The sequence below is a fragment of the Hypanus sabinus genome, chromosome 3, assembly GCF_030144855.1.
Source record: "Hypanus sabinus isolate sHypSab1 chromosome 3, sHypSab1.hap1, whole genome shotgun sequence".
Taxonomy (NCBI): domain Eukaryota; kingdom Metazoa; phylum Chordata; class Chondrichthyes; order Myliobatiformes; family Dasyatidae; genus Hypanus; species Hypanus sabinus.
The window spans coordinates 117,606,260-117,627,615 of NC_082708.1; the positions used below are offsets into that span (position 1 = coordinate 117,606,260).

General features: G+C 37.2%; 1 protein-coding gene across 1 annotated transcript in view; it reads right to left on the reverse strand.

Annotated features, from left to right (window-relative positions):
- Positions 1 to 525: 525 nt before the first annotated feature.
- The window catches only part of ttc29 (tetratricopeptide repeat domain 29), a 362,663-nt gene continuing 341,832 nt past the window's right edge, over positions 526 to 21,356 (reverse strand). Inside the window, exon 11 of the mRNA XM_059965001.1 lies at positions 526 to 1,348. Coding sequence (XP_059820984.1) covers positions 1,272 to 1,348 — 77 coding nt within the window. The 3' untranslated portion in view covers positions 526 to 1,271. The remainder of the gene's footprint in view (positions 1,349 to 21,356) is intronic.

Consider the following 21,356-nt stretch of genomic DNA (forward strand, 5'->3'; position numbering starts at 1 on the left):
GCCAGAACTGTCTCTGAAATGAAACAGCATGACCAAGAAATATATTCTCTATCATTAGTCAACAGAATGAATTTCAGAGGCAAACCACTGTGTGGATGCTATTAAACTTACAGGCATGTGGACCTTAACATTCATTTCCATCCTGTGATAAAATATTTTGGCTGTACATGGTACAAATGAAAACAGCCTATTCATGCTGTATTTCTATATAAAATAAAACAAATAAACAAACAGGACTGGGGTATAGAGTTGGCCTGTGGTTATTGCATTGCGCCAGAAACCCAGAAGCAGAGTTCATGGCAACAGAGTTTATGAGCCTAATTGCAGAGGTACAAGATATGGGCAAACCCAATGTCTTGCGAAACGGCAAGAACAAGTCAAGAAAACCATAATGTTGAAATGCATAAGCTGTAACAATATTGGGGCAAATCTTCTGTTGAGACTCACAAACACTATGATGAAAAATAACAGACATTTTACAAATTATATTCACATCTGAGTCCAAGGCAAACATTTAATTCTGCTAAAAGTTAAATCAAGGAAGTTGTTTGATATTTCCAATTAATATTTAATAAAAGCAAAGTCTTTTACAGATTTTATTGTTTAAGGCATCAGCTGATTAACAAGGAACAATGTATTATTAGAAGTGCTTAAGTATTTCAAATTATAAATGGATTTGAAATCAGATATTTAAGCAAAGCTTATGGGTAATTATAGAAAGATAGCTGCACATAACATGTTCCAACAGGAGAAGAAATACTCATTTTTTAATATATAGTCAAGGAAAAATGCATTCCAGAGCTGTTCATTCACTTTGGTTAAGTAATCAAGAATGTTTTTTTTTATTAAAACTAATCTCTCTATTTGATCTGGGCCAAGTCAAAATTATTGCAGAGAAATCCACTCCTACGTGCACTGTTGACAATAATTCACAATGATAAATTTAATAGCTACCTAAGAAAACAATATTTCTGATGAAATGCTTACAACTATAATCTTTGCAATTTACAGCAAAAAACTCTAAGTGAAAATTAATGAACAAAGATGTTAAAGCTGACAAGTTTAATAATCACTCTCTATGCTCTGCATGGTGAAAAACTTAGAATTGAAAGCAAAAATGAACACCATTAATGAACAAACCAGTTCAAAATGAGATTATTCATGATTATTTGGCTTTTTTCATTGATGACTTAACTGATACCATACAAATTCAAATTGGAAAAAGTGCCACAATCAAGAAGTACATGAATTTCCTTTATATTTCTCTAGCCTTAATCCGCAGTTTCAGCAGAAGGTAACCTTGCTTCTGTTGTTGGTTGTTGGCTAAATGGTCTTCCTGCTGCAGCATCTGTTGGAAAAATCAATAGAGTTTAGAATAGCTTCATAGCATTTTAACATTAACAAAGATGAACATAATACAAACGGAGTAAATTTTACCCTCAAAACTGGTGATTCAGAATCAAAGTGGATGTAAAACCTCCGATATCTTTAATGCATTTGGATTTAATGGAGGCAGATGGTGTGTTCAGTGTCAGAACAATTATGCTTGTCAAATGAATGTATAATAAAGTTTTATACTTCTCATTTTATCTGCCTTTCAAGTAGTCACATTACTGGTCAGGCATATTTCCATGTAGTTAGAACCTGTGCAGACAAATTAATTTTCTGATAACTGTTCCACCATTACCTCAAGTTCATGACAATTCTTTCCATCTTTTACCATCAACATTCAAGAAATTTGTGTTTTGTTCCATTTGTAAGTGATACATTAAATTATAGATCCCTCAGTATCAGGCCATAGCCATGATATGCTGGATTATTTGACATTATATTTCAGAAAGTCGCCTTAAGTGCTGCTTCTGTGGTCTCTGGCTTCCTGCTCAATGTTCCTGTAGTTTATAGCCTTCTTGTCGGTAATTTCCAGAGTCTTTGATCTTCTGAGCCACTGCTTGAACTTATGCTCTTTTATCCTGGTTCTAAATCCTAAAGATACCCATTTCTACTGCAGACTTTTGCAAATTACAGAAATTAAAAATAAGTAAATATTATTCCTGCCCTATCTGTAATTCAGCCCCAATTCATTTTTTAGTAAGAAGGACTTTATTAATTGGCTTAATCATCAGGTAAATGCATATAGCTGAACTAACTTTACTACGTCATTCATGCATACAATAGCAAATTTGGGTTCCTCTGGTTTTGAAGCATTACCAAATATGTCAACACAAGTATCTGCTCTCTGACTTGGAGGAAACTTGAATAATTTCTGTGGTAATTGTTTTATTACAAGTAACTTATGGGACCCACTTGAGGAATTGGAATCTGTCTTGGAAATAGATGCAAAAATGCTTCCATGATTATAGGCTATTTTAAGAGTTCCATCTTAATACAACTTGAATAAAATCACATTGACACTGATAGTCGGGATAAATCTTGACCAAAGTAAGATGCTGGTTTGGATAGAGTACTCTACTTTTTGATCTGTATATTCATATTGAGATAAATACGGTAGCAAATAAATGGAGAAGGAAAGTAAAATGTTAATGTACAAAACATACTTTAATGTTGACATGTTCTCTACGTGCATTTTTGCAGTTTCACTGTTGGGATCATATGGTATACAAAATGCAATAATAATAGTAAAAACTGTTTTTAGGATTACAGGATTTAAATTCATTGCTTATTTATCATTTTTAGATATCAAGATAAATGGATTTAGCCATCATTTTGATTGGTTCTGATACAGCTTCCAGGCATGATCTCCAATTCTGTGCCCCAGTTGGGGTTGCAGAAATGGTTTCCCCACAGAGCAAAACCTTTGGGATCGCCACGTACACAGGAAATGTTTTGTCTAGAAATGTGGGTTCACACTCTTTTGGTGTGCTAAAGTGTTGTGCACAGAGTTAGTTCCAAAATATTTACCTCATACAAAAAAAAAAATCAGAAAATTAGCTAAAAATCCAGCTAAGAAATCACCAAGATGGCTTTCAACTTAAATTATGCATTAAAAGTTCCCCTGGACAGTCCTGGTTGCCTCCAGATCATAATCACCATGTCATTGTCATTCTGAAGCCTGAGAGTGAGTCATAGCCTTTAAAGAACCTCTTTAAGAGGTAGAATCAGGTTAAATATCACTCTCTGGCATGTTGAGAAATTTGTTGTTTTGCGGCAGCAATACATCGCAATGCATAACAAAAAACTATAAATTACAATAAAAATATACAGTGGATTCTGGTTAGTTAGTTGGTTAATTAGGACTGTCAATTATTTGGGACAACTCTTAAAGAATAAAAACTAATTGAGAAAATAGCCAGGATTCCCTTTGTTTATTTGGGGTGTTATACTGCTTAATAGGGGAAGGAGACCGAAAAGTTTCTAACCAGTGTTAGTCACGCACACTCACACTTAGACACTACACCGTGCTTACAGCAAACAGTTTACATATGTTTGTATTAAAAAAAAACTGATCTTTTTTCCACTGATAGTTGGTGAAAAATAAGTAGTAAAACTGTTTTGCTCACTGCAGTTTCAGACATTCAGGCATCGACATGCCAGGAAGGACCAAGAGTGAAAATGAAACGATTTCACTACTTCACCAATTTAGGAACGACCAAGAATTGGAAGATATTGGTAATCATCTTGAATGTTGCAATGAAAATGAAGATCTAGAGGATGCAGTTGTTGGAAGTGCTGTACGAAGGCAGTCCATTATGGGACTTGTTGACTGTATTGATTTTGTTCATTTGCAATCAATCAAAAGAACATGGTAATGTACATGGGATGAATTCCTCTGCTGATAACTATTAGGTACTAATAACAGTTTTATAGTACTGTAGTAGTATTGATGGTGTTCTAATTTGTTCTATATTTCACTTAAACACATAATTTGTTCCTCAGTTAAACTACTCAGGTAGTTCCAGCTACAACACCAGCATCTGTGGAAAATTGCCGAGATATGTCCTGTTCACAAGAAACAGTACCAACCCAGGCAATTATTGCCCTCAGCCTACTCTCAATCATCAGCAAAGTAATGGAAGGGGTCATCAATAGTGCTATCATGCAGCACCTACTCAGCAATAACCTGCTTATGGATGCCCAGTCTAAGTTCCATCAAGGCCACTCAGTTCCTGAACTCATCACCTCCTTGGTCTAAACATGGACCACAGAGCTAAATAACAAAGATGAGGTGAGAGTGAAAGCCCTCAACATCAAGGCAACATTCAACCGAGTATGGCATCAAGGTGCCCTAGCTAAAATGGAGTCAATGGGAACTAGGGGAAAACCTTCCACTGGTTGGAATCATACCTGACACAAAGAAAGATGGTTGTACTGGTTGGAGATCAATCATCTCATCCTCAGGACATCACTGCAGGAGTTCCTCAGGGAAGTGTACTAGGACCAACCATCTTCAGCTGCTTCATCAATGATCTTCCATCCATCATAAGTTCAGAAGTGGAGATGTTCGCAGATGACTGCACAACGTTCTGCACCATTTGTGACTCCTCAGATAGTGAACCAGTTCATACTCAAATGTAGCAGGACCTGGACATTATCCAGACTAGCACTGATGACAAGCAGCAAGTAACATTTGAGTCATGCAAGTGCCAGGCAATGACCATCTCCAACATGAGAGGCTCTAACCATTGTCCCTTGACATTCAGTGACATTGCAATCACTGAATCCCCTACTATCAACATCCTGGAGCTTCTTATTGACAGGAAACTGAACTGGTCTAGCCATATAAACACCATGGCTACCAGAGCAGGTCAAAGGCTAGGAATCCTGCAGCATGTAACTCACCACCTGACTCCCCAAAGCCTGTCCACCATCTACAAGGCTCAGGTCAGGAGTGTAAAGGAATAATCACTACTTGCCTGGATGAGTGCGGTTCCATCAACATTCAAGAAGCTTGACACCATACAGTACAAGGACGTCCACTTAATTGGTACCCCTTCCACAAGCATCCAATCCCTCCACCATCGACAAACAGTCCAGCAGAGTGTACTATCTATTGTATACTGCAACAACATATGGAAGTTCCAAAGGCAGCACCTTCCAGACCCACGACCGCTACCATCTAGACGGACGAGAACAGCAGATACTTGGGGACGCTACCACTCGGAGATCCCCCTCTAAGTCACTCACTATCCTGACTTGGAAACATATCGCCATTCCTTCATTGTCACTGGGTCAAAATCATGGAATTCCCTCCCTAACAGCACTGTGGCTGTACCTATACTTCAGGGACTGCAGTGGTTCACAAATGTAGCTCATCAACACCTTCTTAAGGGCAATTAGGGATGAGCAATAAATGTTGGCTCAGCTGGCGATACTCACATCCCACAAATGGATAAAAAAAGTTTGCTCTTTTTTTTAAAGAATACCTTTTTAACTATTCCCATGGAACTTCGGCTAAATGAGCAGCTGCTTAATTGGGTCAAGATATACTGGTCCCGATGTGAACCATTTAACTGGAACCCACTATATATATGTTAAAGAAGTAATGCAAAAAAAGGAGAGATTGTGTACATGGGTTCATTGTCCATTCAGAAATCCAATTGGGGTGGGGGAGAGTGTGCGTCTTCAGGCTCCTGTACCACTGATGCAGTTTTTGGACATGGCAGTCATACAGCATTAGCAGAAAAAGGACATTTGTCTTTAGTATGTCTGATCATCCTTATTTCTACAATTCTCTGCATTGATTGTGCCTTGTGCTGCAAGGTATGTATTCATCAGAATAACAGACCCCAGCATATAGCACCAGTGAAAATCATGTAAAAAGGCTGCAGTAGGTATTGGGATACCAAGCAATGCAGTCTCAAATGTGCTATGTAATAAAACACTGAGGCTGCAGAGATAGGATAACAGGGAAACATTTACTTCTATCTCCTTCCAATCTTTTATGGCATTTGTTTTTTTTTAAAAAGATTTATAAATTTAGGTCATATGTCACAACTTTAATAGTCTGCTGGTAAATGTGGTAACAGTTGCTGCATAGTGAATGATTTGGATAAACATCTGAGAAGCAAAGATGCTTTAGTTGAAAAAGGCCAAGCCAATTTCCTTAAAGTATGCCCTCAAATTGATCATTAAAAAGATCAAATGAGTGCAGAATGTACTTTATATACATAGTATACATAAAAATGTCATGTACAAGTGGGTTTAATTTTGAGGTGGTAATCTTTTATATTTTCTTAAAACCATAAGACCATAGGAGAAGGATTAGGTCATTTTGCCCACTGAGTTTGCTCCACCATTCCACAGTGGCTGATTTATTATCCTTCTTAATTCCATTCCCTGCCTTCTCCCTATAACCTTTGGTATCCTTACTAATTAAGAGCCTATCAACTTCTACTTTAAATATGCCCAATGACTTGGTCTCCGCAGCAATCTGTGGCAATGAATTCTTCAGAATCACCATCCTCTGGCCAAAGAAATTCCTTCTCAATGTCCTTATTTCTGAGGCTGTGCCCTCTGATTCTAGACTCCCCACTATAGGAAACATCTTCTCCATCTCGGCTTTTCAATATTTGACAGACTTCTATGAGAACCCCCACTCCCGCATTCTTCAAAACTCCAGAGAGTACAGTTCTACAGCTATTAAATATTCCTGTTAACCATTTCATTTCCAAGATCAGTGTTCTGAACCTTCTCTGGAACTTCTCCAAAGCTAGCAAATCCTTTCTTAAAGATGGGCTCAAAACTGCTCACAATGCTCCAAGTGTGGTCTGATCAATGTTTTCTAAAGTCTCAGCATTACATCCTTGCCTTCCTTACCAATGACTCAACCTGCAAGTTATTGTATCATCCAAAGATTTGGTCATAATGCCATCAATTTGATCATCCAAAATATTGACATCTAACATTAAAAGAAGTAGTTTCAACACTGACCCTGTGGAATACCACTAGTCATCAGCAGTGAATCAGAAAAGGCCCTCTTTATTCCTACTCTTTTCCTCCTGCCCAGTCAATCTTCCGTCCATGCTGGTAATCTTTCCTGGAATACCAAGAGCTTTTATTTTGTTTAGCAACCTCATTCAGCACCTTGTCAAAGGCCTTCTGGAAGTACAAATAAACAACATCCATTGACTCTCATTTGTCTATCCTGGCTGTTACTTATGCAAATAATTGAAACAGATATGTCAGGCAAGGTTTTCCCTTAAGGGAACCATGCTGACTTTGGTCTATTTTATTATGTGCCCCCAAGTACCCTGAAACCTCATCTTTAATAATGGACTCCAACATTTTCCCAACCGCTGAAGTCAGGCTAACCTATAATTTCCTGTTTTCTGCCTCCCTCCCTTCTAGAAGAGTGGAGTGACATTTGCAATTTTCCATTCCTCTACAACCATTCTAGGATTTATTTATTCTTGAAAGGTCACTACTAATACCTCCACGATCTCTTCATGTACCTGTTTCAGGTGATTTATCTACCTTCAGACCTTGAAGCTTCCCAAGCACCTTCTCCTTAGTAATAGAAACTACACTCACTTCTGCCCCCAACCCTTTCAAATTTCTGGCATATACTGGTGTCTTCCACAGTGAAGATTGTTGCAAAATACTTCTTGGGTTTGTCTGTTATATCTTTGTTACTCATTACTTCAGCGTCATTTTCCAACTGTCCAATATCTACTTCTACCACTCTTTTACTCTTTATATATCTGAAAAATATTTTGTTATCCTTTTATATTATTGGTTAGTTTCCCTTCATATTTCATCTTTTCTCTCATTTCTATTTTAGTGGGCTTCTGTTGGTTTATAAAAGCTTTGCAATCCTCTAGCTTCCCACTAACATTTGCAAAGTAATACGCACTCTATTTCACTTTTATATTGTCTTTGCCTTCCCTTGTCAGCCACAGTTGCCTCATCCTCCCTTCAGAATACTTTTGGGATGAATCTACCCTGTGCCTTCTGAATTGCTCCTAGAAACTTCACACATTGCTATTATGCTGTCATCCTTGCTAGAGTTTTGTTCCAATCAATTTTGTCAAACTGCTGTCTTGTGCCTCTAAAGTTACTACACTGATACATCTAATTTTATCTTCTCTCAAGCTGGAAGGTGAATTCTATCATATTATGATAACTGTCTTCTAAGAATTTCTTTACTTTAAGCTCCCTAATCAAAACCGGTTCATTACAAAACACCCAATTGCTTTTTCCCAAATGGGTCCTCCACAAGCTGCTCTAAAAAGCCACCTTGTAGGCATTCTACAAATTCCCTCTCTTGGGATCCAACATAAACCTGATTTTTCCAATCTACCTGTTTATTAAACTACCCCATGACAATTGTAACATTGCTATTTTTACATGCATTTACTATCTCCCATTGTAATTTGTTTCCAACATCCTGGCTATTGTTCAGAAGCCTGTTTAATACCAATCAGGGACTTTTTACACTTGCAATTTCTTAACTCTACCTACATGGATTCTACATCTTGTGATCCTACATCACCTCTTAAGATTATGATTTCATTTTTTTACAAACAGAACCATTTCACCCCCTCTATCTACCTACCTGTTCTTTTGATACAATGTGTATGTATCCTTGGATGTCAAACTTATAGCTAGAATGTTCTTTCAGCCACCACTCAATGATGCCCACATAATTACAGTATCTATTTCTAACAGTATCATTCTACCTTATTCTGTATACTGTGTGCAATCATACATAACATCTTTAGTTCTATACTCATCACCCTTTTCAATTTGTCTCCATGCTAGCCCAAGTTAAATTCTTATCCCTTTCTAAACTTTCTTTTTAGTAATTCTAGACTTTTGTAATCTCTCCTTCCCTTTTACTTCATCCTCAATTTTCCAAATCATTGATTACCCACTGGCCTTTAGCTTAAAGACACACTCAACCCATCCCATTGACTGCAATTTTGACTTATCAACTGCCTATTCTTCCTCAGTCTCACTCCATGCTGCATCTACTTGTACATGTTGCCATTTACTCTGATTTTCATTCCCCTGAAAATTTAGTTTAAACCCTCTCCGATAGCTCTAGCAAACCTGCCAGCAAGGATATTTATCCCTCACAAGTTCAGATGTAACCCATCCTTTTTGTACAGGTTATACAGAATAGATTCTAAATATCTAGAAATCATTGGATTAGGAGGCAGACAAATTCTGCTCCAGATCACACAAGAATGAGGTGCATCTTGCCCTAATTTGCCCTCACTCTAATCATAGGAGAGCATATTTACCAGGAGAAAGCCATTTAGGCCTTCCTATCTCTGTTGGCTGAAATTACCTATTCTTAATCAAATTTTCTAGCCAATTAGCTCTCTGCATTCAAGTGTAGATTTCTGTCCCAACTCCATTTTACACAGAATACATTCTTAACTACTCTTCAGATGCCTAGAAATGACCCTAAATCTATGTTCCATGGTTATTAATCCTACTTACTCAGAAACTATCTGTAAAATAAATCTTGCTTGTTCACCCCATTGATGTTTCTTATCATTTAATTGAAGATTTAATAAATCTTCCCTTTGTCTCCTTTGTTGAAAGCAATTTAATCTATTTAATCTCATAACTAATGTGTTCCAGACTTGGCAATGTCCTTTTAAATCTCCTCTGTGCCATCCCTTGGGTTGTCTGCACTGTAATGACCATAACTATATACAGTTAACCCAGCTATGGGTCACCTAATGCTTTCTTAGAGTTCCACTGTGATCTCCCGATTATTATATTCTGTGCCTCAGCCAACAAGGGAAAATTTCCCCGATGTTTTCCAATAACTTATCTAGCTGAATTGCTTATATCAGTGAGTATTCCAATATTCTCCCATTTCTGCGCATTTCTCGGTATTCTATCACTTTACTTTGTTGGTCCTTGTACAGTATTTGGACTGAATTACATTTTACCATGTTAAGACCCTTGATATTTTACTGTGTTTACAGTGTGCTTCTTCACATCACCGTTCTATCAGTTTTGTACTGTTGGAAAACAATTTTATCTAATCTTCAGTAGATTCATATTGAACAGATGATGGAAGACATAAAATGCAAAGTACTCAGCATTTTGGAACTCCAAAAATAAACAGCTCACAACTACTTTTGATTTTTTTTGTCATGAACCCAATTTTGGTTGGAACTTACTTTTCCATGATCCCAAGGACTTTTACTTCCCTGATCAGTCTATCAAATTCATTGTTAAAAAAATTATATAAGAAACATCAGTTATGCTATTTTCATGAATTCTTTCTCATCACCACAATCAAGAGAATTGTGTGTTTCCTTTAATAAATTCAAACTATCATGGATTGAACTGTGCATCTTTCAATACAACTCCCTGATCCATTACAGAGCATTTGCAGTCTCAGTACAGTGCATCATTCTCATAGTGGATGAATCAAAATTAGGCAAGTGTGGAAATTTAGTGAAGATGATAAGGAGGACCTTACCTGCTTTGGCACTTTAAATATTAGGGTTAAATTACAAAGAAGCATAGACAGAGGCTACAGATCTCAAACTCGGTGTTGATTTGAATGCTAATTATCTTGAATATTTTATCAGAGGGAAAAGGATATGATGCTTCTAGTTAAACTCTGAAAGTAGGTTCATAGAGTCATACAGCTAAACAGCATGGAAACAGGACCTTGAACTCAACTCATCTATATTGACAGAGATCCCTACAAATTCTAATTCCATTTTTTGGCATTTGGCCAATATTTCTCTATTCTTCCGTTATCCATATATCTGTCCAAATGTGTTTTTTTTAAAAAAAAAACAGATTGTACCTACTTCTATCACCATATATGGCAGCTTATTCCAGACTACCATCATCCTCTGTGTAAAAATGTGCCTCTCAAATCTCCTTTAGATCTTAAACCTAGGTCCTCTAGTTTTAGACTTCCCTACACTTGGGAAAAATCTGGGATTATCTAAGCTGTCTATGTTACTCAATTTTATAAACCTCTAAATTCACTTAGCCTCTTACACTTACTTGAGCAAGAACAATTATAGATGATTGAATCTTAATTAAGAACTAATAGCTTTATTTTCAGGTACCATCTCTGGTGAATCTCTTCAACACTCTAACTCTGTCATAGGTTAAAAAATGCAGGGATATTTCCAACTGTATAAAAATTTAAATGAGTTTCTAAACAGGAATTGCTTCTTGGAATCATGAAAGGGCACTTGAGACAAATTGCTTGCAATTCCTGTAAGGTTTGGAACTTCTGGACATTCTACTTACACTGAACAACCAGATGTGTAGGAAGTGCTTCCAGTTACTTGAACTCAAGGCTAGGGCTTCCAAGTTTGAGATGCACTGAAGGTACTACATATCACAAAGAAAGTTGAACTTCAAGACTCAAGATTGTTGTCATTCTTCAATAAAGGAGAATGATTGTTACCTCAGATCCAATGCAGTATAGAAAAACCCAAAAAGCATAAAGAATGTAACAATTCAGGTGGGTCTGAGCACGACTGCAGACAGGAACAGCAACAATGTTGGTCAAATGACTTCCAACTTTACTTCAGCAGTCAGAAGCACTCAGTACAACTGTTTTGCCACATTTACTAGTTCAGATTCCAACTAAAATACACAGGCAACTTAAGAGTTCACAAAGTAAGTAACAAAAAGGTTCCAGATAAGCTGTCTCACAAGATCCAAAGCTTCAGGAGAAAATTGGGCAGTCAGTCCAGAGTCTAGATCCCACATAAGTAACTCCAAAGAGAATGACAAACTCCATAAGTTGGTTCTAACATGCAGAATAAGAATCAAGACTGAACAATCAGTGGACACAACCACCAGCCCTTAACGCCTCTCAATCAGTCTCAGGTATATCTCATTATCCAAATGAGATTCTTCTGGTGATTAGGAGTGTGGATCTCCACCCAGACAAGTGACATCATTGCTCTTGGAGGTGTCAGCGCCGCCTGCTGGGCGCTTCAGATGTTACAAAAGAACACAATAAAAGACAATGAATATAAATATAAATATAATAGCAATTCTATTAAACACAATGCACAGATACTCTCTCTCTGATTAGCTTATATACATAGACTGATTGTATGTACATAAAGTAACACTAGGTGCAGAGCTTCTGCATAAGATGACTGACAGAAAATGATAATGTGACCAAGTAACTCTTGGCAAGAGGAACTTTTCTAGGTAGCAGCAGGGCATATGAAAACACAGTAGGATGGTTACTGTGCCAATGTAGGTATGAGACATTGAGTGTAAGTGTTAAGTGGCAGAACATGGGTGGTGAGGGATGAAAGGTGCTGAGGGGCGGTGGAGAGGAATAGTGGCTGTGTATATAGTGGTGGTGGGGTAATTAATGGGTGAAGGTGTTCATCAGCCTGACGGCTTGGGGAAGTAACTGTTTGTGAATCTAGTGGTCCTGGCGTGGATGCTGCACAGTCTCTTCTCCGATGGGAATGGGACAAAAAGTCCATAAGCAGGATGGGTAGGATCTTCATGAACTTGCTGGCCTCTTTCCAGCATCTCTATATATGTCCTTAATGGCGGGTAGGCTACTGCTTGTTGTAGAGCACTTATCTCTGTCTCAGTGCAGTTTCTGTACCAGACAGTGATGCAGGATGTTAGGAAGCTCTCAACTGCGCATGTGTAGAAGGTCATGAGTATCGATGTGTCTTCATCCTCCTCAGAAAGCAGAGGTGTTGGTGAGCTTTCTTGACTGTGGAGGATGTGTTCTGAGATTCTGAGGGGTTGGGTGAGACATGCACTTCCATGAGTTTGAAACTACTTGCAGTTAAGTTTGCTATGCTGCTGATGTGAAGAGAGGAGTGAGTGGTGTGGGTTCTCCTTTGACATGTTGACATTGAAGAAGAGATTATTTGCCTGGCACTAGGCTTTGAGCTCTTCCATTTCCTGTCTGAAGGCTGCCTCATCATTGTTGATGAGCCCCACCACCACAATAAGTGGAAATTTTCCTGGATGCTATATTTTGGTAGGAGTCTACCTCGCAGCTTCAGAGCTCAGAATAATAAATGGCGGCCCTTTGGAAGTAGCTACAACTGCTGGAATCTTTAGACAGTGTGTGACTGTCGCAAACTGGTGTTCATCATTAGCGACTGATGAAGTAATCACAATTTAATGGAGTGGATCTCAGAACTACAGACCAAATGGCTGCATCTGGACAGTAGATAAAGACAGAAATGCTGTAGTATTCAAACCGCTTGCGCGTGGCCAAGTGGTTAAGACGTTGATCTAGTGATCTGAAGGTTGCTAGTTTGAGCCTCAGCTAAAGCAATGTGTTGTGTCCTTGAGCAAGGCACTTAACCACACATTACTCTGCGACGACACTGGTGCCAAGTTGTATGGGTCCTAATGCCCTTCCCTTGGACAATGGTGGTGTGGAGAGGGGAGACTTGCAGCATGGGCAACCGCCGGTCTCCCATACAATAAGGAAACCCTTCCAAGGCGCAAAGAAAACCCCTGGTCTCTCGAGACTAACGGCTGCCTATTCAGTATTCAAAAATTAATTTATCAGGAGTTCAACAGGCTTTTCTCTAAACAACAAGGTGAGCTTCACATGGTGTGTTACCTGTCTAGTGTAATGGTCAATATCAATATGGAATTGTGTCAGTGAGAGAAACAATCGAGAAAGTGGGTAGATTAATGTGTGATAAAGACTCTACAGGGAGGACCTTAGAATTTTGGAGAACGTGGACACCTTGGGCACAAATGATCTTTTCAAGATGGATGGTTTGTAACTTTACAGTAACACAATCAACATCCTAATGGAAAGCCTCATTAGCATTCTTGGGGAGGGTTTAAACTGCATTGGCAGAAAAGTGCACTAGGATCATTAAATACAAATAAAGTAGCACTGCATTTGATGGAAGAAGACTAAGGAAAAAGTAGAGGAAGACATAATGCTGTGAATAAGTTGGCAGTTAGTGCATACAAATAAAATTAGGGATTATAACTTTAAAATAACTAAAACATGTGAGGAGGAAAAAAGTTAGGACCTTGAAGGCAGTTAGAATTTACAAATGTAGAAATTGCTCCATATATGGGTAGAGAGAAGAGAATCAATCTATCTTCAAAGTCAAATGAATAATAATTTTAGAGAAAAGAATTTACAGTGCTATAGAGAATGGAACTGTTTAGATAGCTCTATTGTGAATCAATATAAGTTCAATAGACCAAATGACTTCTTTCAGTGGTGCAACAATTTCATGAAATGTTTCTGCTTAAGCTTTTATTAATGTTTTACTCTGATAGAACTCAGTTGTGTAACAGAAAGCTCCTAGTTTTCTCAATGTGTTCTGTCTTCTCTTGATGTGGAGAATGTTCAAAATGGCCCCCAATATCTCATAGCATCAAGATGCCACTAGTTTGCCAAATGGGCAATCTAACCAATTATTGAGTGCCACTCTTGTATATATTAAAGAAAACTTTTTTATTAAGATTGGCAGAATTTCTACAGCCTTAACCTGGTTGGGCTTGTCGATGGCTGCTAGGACCAAAGCATCAGCTTGCTTCGTTTATAAAATTCCATTCCAACAAAATTCAAGGCCACTGTTACTAATAGGTAGGAACACTTTATATTCCATGCTTTTTTGCAGACAAACACAAATGCTATTGATAGGTTTGTATTACATAATTCTCCATTAATATTTCCCTAGTAATAATCACATGCACGTATACATAATGCAAATAATATTTTAACTAAAACATTGGAATTAAATATTACAAATGAGATTTATAAAGTAAAGATTATTCCAAATTCCACTCAACTTCTCACTTTAGTGCCTAAGGCAGCATTTATTTGGTTTCTACTGTATCCCGCCTTAGGCACTGCATGGTGAAATCCAATCTCACATTTCCCACAGGGAGAAAGTGGCTAATAAGTGGGTTAAGCTGTACTCCCATTCATCAATGTACTTGTGAAGTGCAGCTCAACAGAAACTTGCTAAAAGCCCAAAAATAAAGCACACTTATTCATTTTTATAAAGGGATGCATCCAAATTATTATCATAGCAAAACATTGCAAAATAACATAAAAATCCAAATATGAATGGATTCTTTGTAAGGTATGTCAGAATTAATACACATTAAAATAACCATTGAAGAACACACTCTTCCTTGATGAGAATTTAATGACAGTTAAATCAATCCCAAGCCGCAAATAATCTGTGATGTATCAGAATTTGCTGCTGACACATAGCTAGTGTAAAGTTTTGATATAATTTTCAAAGAGTTGGTCTTCAGGTACAAATGCTTTTCATTTACTTCACGCTTTTGGTATAGAACATCTCAATAATTTTTTTTCTCGAATCTAGAGCTACTTAAAATATAAAGAAGCAAACAGTAAAGAAGCACATTTTCATTATGCAGTATTGTACAGTTCAATTATGGCATCATGTACATAACAGAGGATAACAGTGATGTATCTGCATTAGGTATCATAGTTGTATTAAATAAGGAAACCAAACACACAAAAGAATTTCCAATTGACATAATTTAATTCCATCTTCATCAGAAAAGAATAAAAATGAATTTCACAAGCTAATAGGGTGTAAGAATTTAATTTTTTTGGCATTAACGTAAAGACACACATAAATGACTAGTTGACAGCCATTTGTCTTAGCTACAAAGGAAAGCAGATTCACCAGGCTTTAATGACCCATTTTCTATGTATTTTCTTATCAGTGGTAAATCAGATGACAGAATTAGAAGTGGGGAAATCCAAAATTATAATGTAAATATCCTACATTGTCATTATAACACCATATTTTATAGTGTAGTAGATCACTAACTGATAATACTTCAAAATTCAAGTCAACAGAATAATTTGAAGCATCAAATGTACTACATTATTCTTAGGTCTCTCAGTAGAATCTTTCATTTTGACGATTGGTAACTCAGTGAATCGTGCATACACAATTGATGGTCCCAATCCCAATCCAGTAATCAATAATTTCTGAAGTTTGCCAATGTTTGACCAGCAATACAGGCAAAAATATAACTAGATCTACCGTTAATATGTACTGTTCATATTAAAACATATGAGGAACCCTGGTATATTTATATACATTGGGGCCTTTTCTGTGGCTGTCAGTGACTGGTGGTGTTCTGCAGGGGTTGGTGTTGGGACCACTTCTTTTCATGCTATATGGCAATGATTTGGATGACAGAATTGATGGCTTTGTGGACAAGTTTGCGGATGATGTGAAGATAGCTGGAGGGGCAGGTAGTGTAGTTTTGAGGAAGCAGGGTGTCTGCAGAAGGATTTAGACAGGTTAGGAGAATGTGAAAAGAAGTGGCAGATGGAATATAGTGTAGATGATGTATATGGTCATGTGCTTTGGTAGAAGGAATAAAGGTTCTTCAGAAATCAGAGGTGCAAATGCACTTGGAAGTCTCAGTGCAGGATTCTCTAAAGATTGACTTGAAGGCTGAGTCAGTGGTAAGGAAGGAAAATGCAATGTTAGTATTCACTTCAAAAGGACTAGAATATAAAAGCAAGAATGTAATGCTGAGGCTTTACGAGGCTTTACAAGGCATTGGTTAGAGCACACTTAGCATATTGTGAGCATTTTTGGGCCTCTTATCGAAGAAAGGATGTGCTGGCATTGGATAGGGACCAGAGGAAGGTTATGAGAATGATCCTGGGAGTAAATAGTTAATCCATGAGGAGTGTTTAGTGGCTCTGTGCTTTGACTCACTGGCGTTTAGGAGAATGCACGGGGATTTCATTGAAGCCTATCAGATATCGAAAGGCCTAGATTGAGTGGGTATGCAGAGTATGTTCCATAAAGTGGGTGAGTGTAGAACTAGAGGGAACAGAATACAATGATGTCCCTATTTAAAGTGGAGCTTGATAGGTTCTTGATTAGTAAGGGCACCAATGGCTACGGGGAGAAGACAGAAGAATGATTTGAGAGGAATTATAAATTAGCCTTGATGGAATGGTGGAGCAGACTCAATGGGTCAAATGTCCTAATTCTGGTCCTACTTAATGTCTTATGATATATGATATATAAAATCCATTAATATTTGAGTATTTCCTAATTTTTGTTGTCTATTTTGAAAATTATAAAATTTCCAGGTCATTTTCAACTTCACCGTCTTTGAGATATTATTGTGGAGTGGATTGCCTACCTGTTGTAGTGACCAACAAAAACATTTAGATTTATATAGTACCGTTAATATAGCAACATGTTCCAACACATTTCACAGGAATGTTACCAAACAGATCTGTTATTATACCAGATAAAGAGAAATTATGACAGATAACCAGAAGGTTATCCAAAAACATAGGTAGGTTTTCAGAACACTTTGAAGGAAGAACGGCAGATAGTGAAGTAGAAATTTGAGGAACTTGATAGCTAATTATATTCAGCAATGGTCAAGAGATTGAAATTGGAGTTGAACAAATATCTTGGAAACCTGTAGTACTGGAGAAAATTACAGATACAGAGAGATGCAAGGTGATAGAAAAATCTGAAAACAATTGCAAACATTTATATAGGTATATTTTGTCTTCACTGAAATTGAGTGGATTTCAGAAAGTATTAACTCTTCCAGATATCAGAAACTCAAATTAGAACATCACCCTGTTTGCTGTGCAGACTTTAAATTTTAGAAGTGCAAGTAATTTTGTTAAATTTCAGCATTTGAAATAAATGTAAATGATAAAGGCAGAGCGTGACTCATCTTAAACTGACAGCAAAACATCATGATGATTCAGATTGAGCATCAGTATAAAGTTTGCCTACACGATCAATACCAGCTACATCATAACTTATCCAACAATACTGATACTGTAAAATTCATTATACTTACTTTTTTTGATTATCAGAACGCAGGCACAATATAACACCAGACTATCACTACCACTTCCTTGTGCAGACTTAATATAATTATTTATTTATTCATATATAAACTTTAACTGCCAATTTTATATGTCTAGTTTTCTATCAATGGCACCTTAATGACAAAAGGCCATTGGTTTGAAATATTCTTTTGAAGTAATTTATTAGCTTCATGGGTCATTGTGAGAAACTGGATACCCTGTAAATCACAACTCTGATATTGTTGACTATCTGTTTGACACAACATATACTGCAAGTGTTTTCTGTTTCGTAACAAAATTGTCTTTTCTTTTACAGTGTAATGTCTGTACCAGCTTTCTTGCTGTGCCCTCTCATGGGCTTGTTTCCTGCAGGTTTTACAGAAAACACTGATGTCAAAAGCTGTGCTTCCTTCCTGTCAATGGTGGTTTCTGCCTGCCTTCTGAACTGCCTTTCTATTTGGTCTTACAAGTGCCAAAAGCAAAATTTGCATTGTTAACAGTGATAATAGATTACAACCCCAAAACTGACTACCCTTGCTAACACCACTGGTTATATAGCTTTTTTTTAAACTGAGGTACAATGCCTGTCTTAAACTGATCTGAGATATGACAGTACATCTGTGCATTATTATCTTGTTTTTGAAGAAACTATATTGGGTACATAATTTATTTTGAGTGAATTTAAATCACCTTCTAATCCTCTTAAACATTTATTAGTCAGATTAGTTTTAAATGGTTTTCATGGATCCTTGTAATTCAGATGCTCCAAGTATCCTTAACTCCTGCTATAGACTATTATACAAAGATTAAAACTGAGCTGGCTCTGAAAGGAAATATAATAAGGCTATTTTCTGATACACTCAGTAAAGGTTGACAAAATGAACACTAAGTGCTTTGAAGTTAGATTTATAATGGAAGACTTACAGTACAAATACCATAGTAACTCCAGTGTTGGAGTGTACAGAGTTTATATATAGGACAAATATTTTGGCAAGTATTAATGGTTTATTTTAAATTATGTTAACACAATCAGATTAGGTTGTTCAGCTACCAATATTGTTCAAACTACTGTATTATGCATGAGAGCTTGAGGTGCACCTTTTCACTGTTCAAGGTAGTTTACAAAATGACTTGTGTTTTTCCTTGCAGAAAACGTCTTCAACAAATGGAAGAGTCACAGAACTGACAGCAGCATAACACAACTCAAAAGCATGTATCAGTTATAAGAATGAAGGCATGGGGGAGGAGTGCAATGGTTTTTGGCAAATACAGAAGCAGGAAAGCATGATGGAGCTTTTGTGTTGTCCAACTATGTACAAAATACAACTTGAATTTTTTTTATCAGGATATAAGAGCATTAAAATGTGATTTGAAGAACATCAACTGATGCTACACTAGCACTGTAACAGAGAATTTGGATCTCAGTTAATTTTGTTTTTGGTGAAGAATGTCTGTAAAGACATGGTAAGAAAAATGCAGTATCGCCCAATGATGCATGAAACTGCATGACACCATGTGATTTTTCATGAATCACTGGTACCAAAAAGAGATGCTAGCCTAATCTTCTGTAGAACCTAAATAAGTTTGACATGCATCTGGACGTATTGTGGACTTCTACCTTCCCTGTGTGAAACTGGTGTGTTGGCCAATATATTTTTAACCAAATAGCTGTCAAAAGGTCAGAAATGTCAATTATTTTATGTACTTTCCTTAGCACAGGGTCAGGGAAATTTTGAGATTGCTTCAGCTGGAGCTTGTAAGTACTCTGTGGATGGTGAACAAATAAATTTATCTCCCAATATTTCAAATAATGCTCACCTGTCACTTTTTGAAAGAATGTCAGATGACGATGAATATTTTATGATATATGGGAAGAAGTCAAAGAGCAACATTCAGTAGTACAGGTGAAATTAAAGAAGTAGGATTGGTGAGAGAGATATCATGGATAAGAGGAAGTTGGAGATGATGGTGGTTAATGAAGAAGGTGTTTGATGCCATATAAATGGTAGTCTGGAAACTGCATTCTCCAGAATTGCTTCTGGATTCTGAATTATGAACTCATCTTTCTTATGGAGAGCACAGTGCATGCAGATAGGTAAATGAATAACTTCTTGCAAAAAGCCACAAACCTTGGCCTTGGTCTTGTAGCAGAGACCATGACTGAGGCTCAGATTTTCAAACCGGAAGAATGAAGCTCTTCAATTTTGAGTAGCTTCTTACAAAAATTGTGCATTGATGCATACATAAGGGATATCTAGAAGCTGAAATATTTTTAAAAATTCTTTGCAAAAATAAAAGGAAAAATCCTGTTGTTATGTTAAAGTCAGTGCAGTTTTTAGCATGGAATGAAGGGATTGACATTCCACATTGTTATATCAGCATTTTAGAATCAGAGAATCAAATACAATTATGGTTTAATATGCTTTTAACAACTTTGTTCAATGCAACTCACGATTTTCAATGGAATTTTTCCGTGAGAACAGTAATCCAAATATTCCATTGACTTTGTTTGATTGTATTTGCAAAGATTGCCAAGTGCATGCACTTAAAGAGCAAAAGGGCACCATCTATGGCTAATTGTGGATAGTTACAGTAGATATCAGATATTGTTGTTTGTCTTACTGGTTGAAGAAGGCATTATTACAATTGCAAAATCTAGGTCAATGTTTTGAAAAAACACTTTCCAGACTTGGATGCTGGTGATAAATAGCAATCTATTTTAGTGATATAGAAAGAAAACATAAAACAGCATGAAAAATTTAAAAAAATAACTGCGGGTATGGAAAATCTGAAATGAAACTGAAAATGCTGGAAACAGCTTAATGAGTTATGCAGCAACTGTAGAAAGAAAAAAAAAACAAATCAAAGAAACAAATCAAAAATCAAAGGGAGCATAAGGTAAAAGAGCCCTTAGGAGGCAACAATCATAATATGATCAAATTCACCCTGCATTTTGAAAGGGAGAAGATAAAGTCCAATGTATGAGTATTCCAGTTGAGCAAAGGGAATTGCAGAGATATGAGAAAGGAGCTGGCCAGTTAATTGGAAGGGGATACTAGCAGGGATGCCCTCTTTACAGTAGTAGTAGTAGTAGTAGTAGTAGTAGTAGTAGTAGTAGGCCTCTGTTAGTCTCGATAGACCATTGATTTGTGCCTTGGAAAGTTTCCAGGGTGTAAGCCTGGGCAAGATTGTTTTTTATGGAAGACCGGCAGTTGCCCAAGCTGCAAGTCTCCCCTCTCCACGCCACTGATGTTGTCCAAGGGAAGGACATTAGGACTCATACAGCTTGGCACTGGTGTCGTCGCAGAGCAATGTGTAATTAAGGGCCTTGCTCAAGGACACACACGCAGCCTCAGCCAAGGCCGAACTAGTGACCTTCAGATCACTAGATGGACACCTTAACCACTTGGCCACGCGCCAACACATTTCAAAGATTAATACCATATCTTCTAAACAGGGAGAAAATTCAAAAAATCAGGGGTGCAAAGGGACTTGGGAGTCCTTGTGCAGGATTCCCTAAAGATTAACTTGCAGGTTGGGTTGGTGCTAACAAAGACAAATGAATGTTTACATTAAT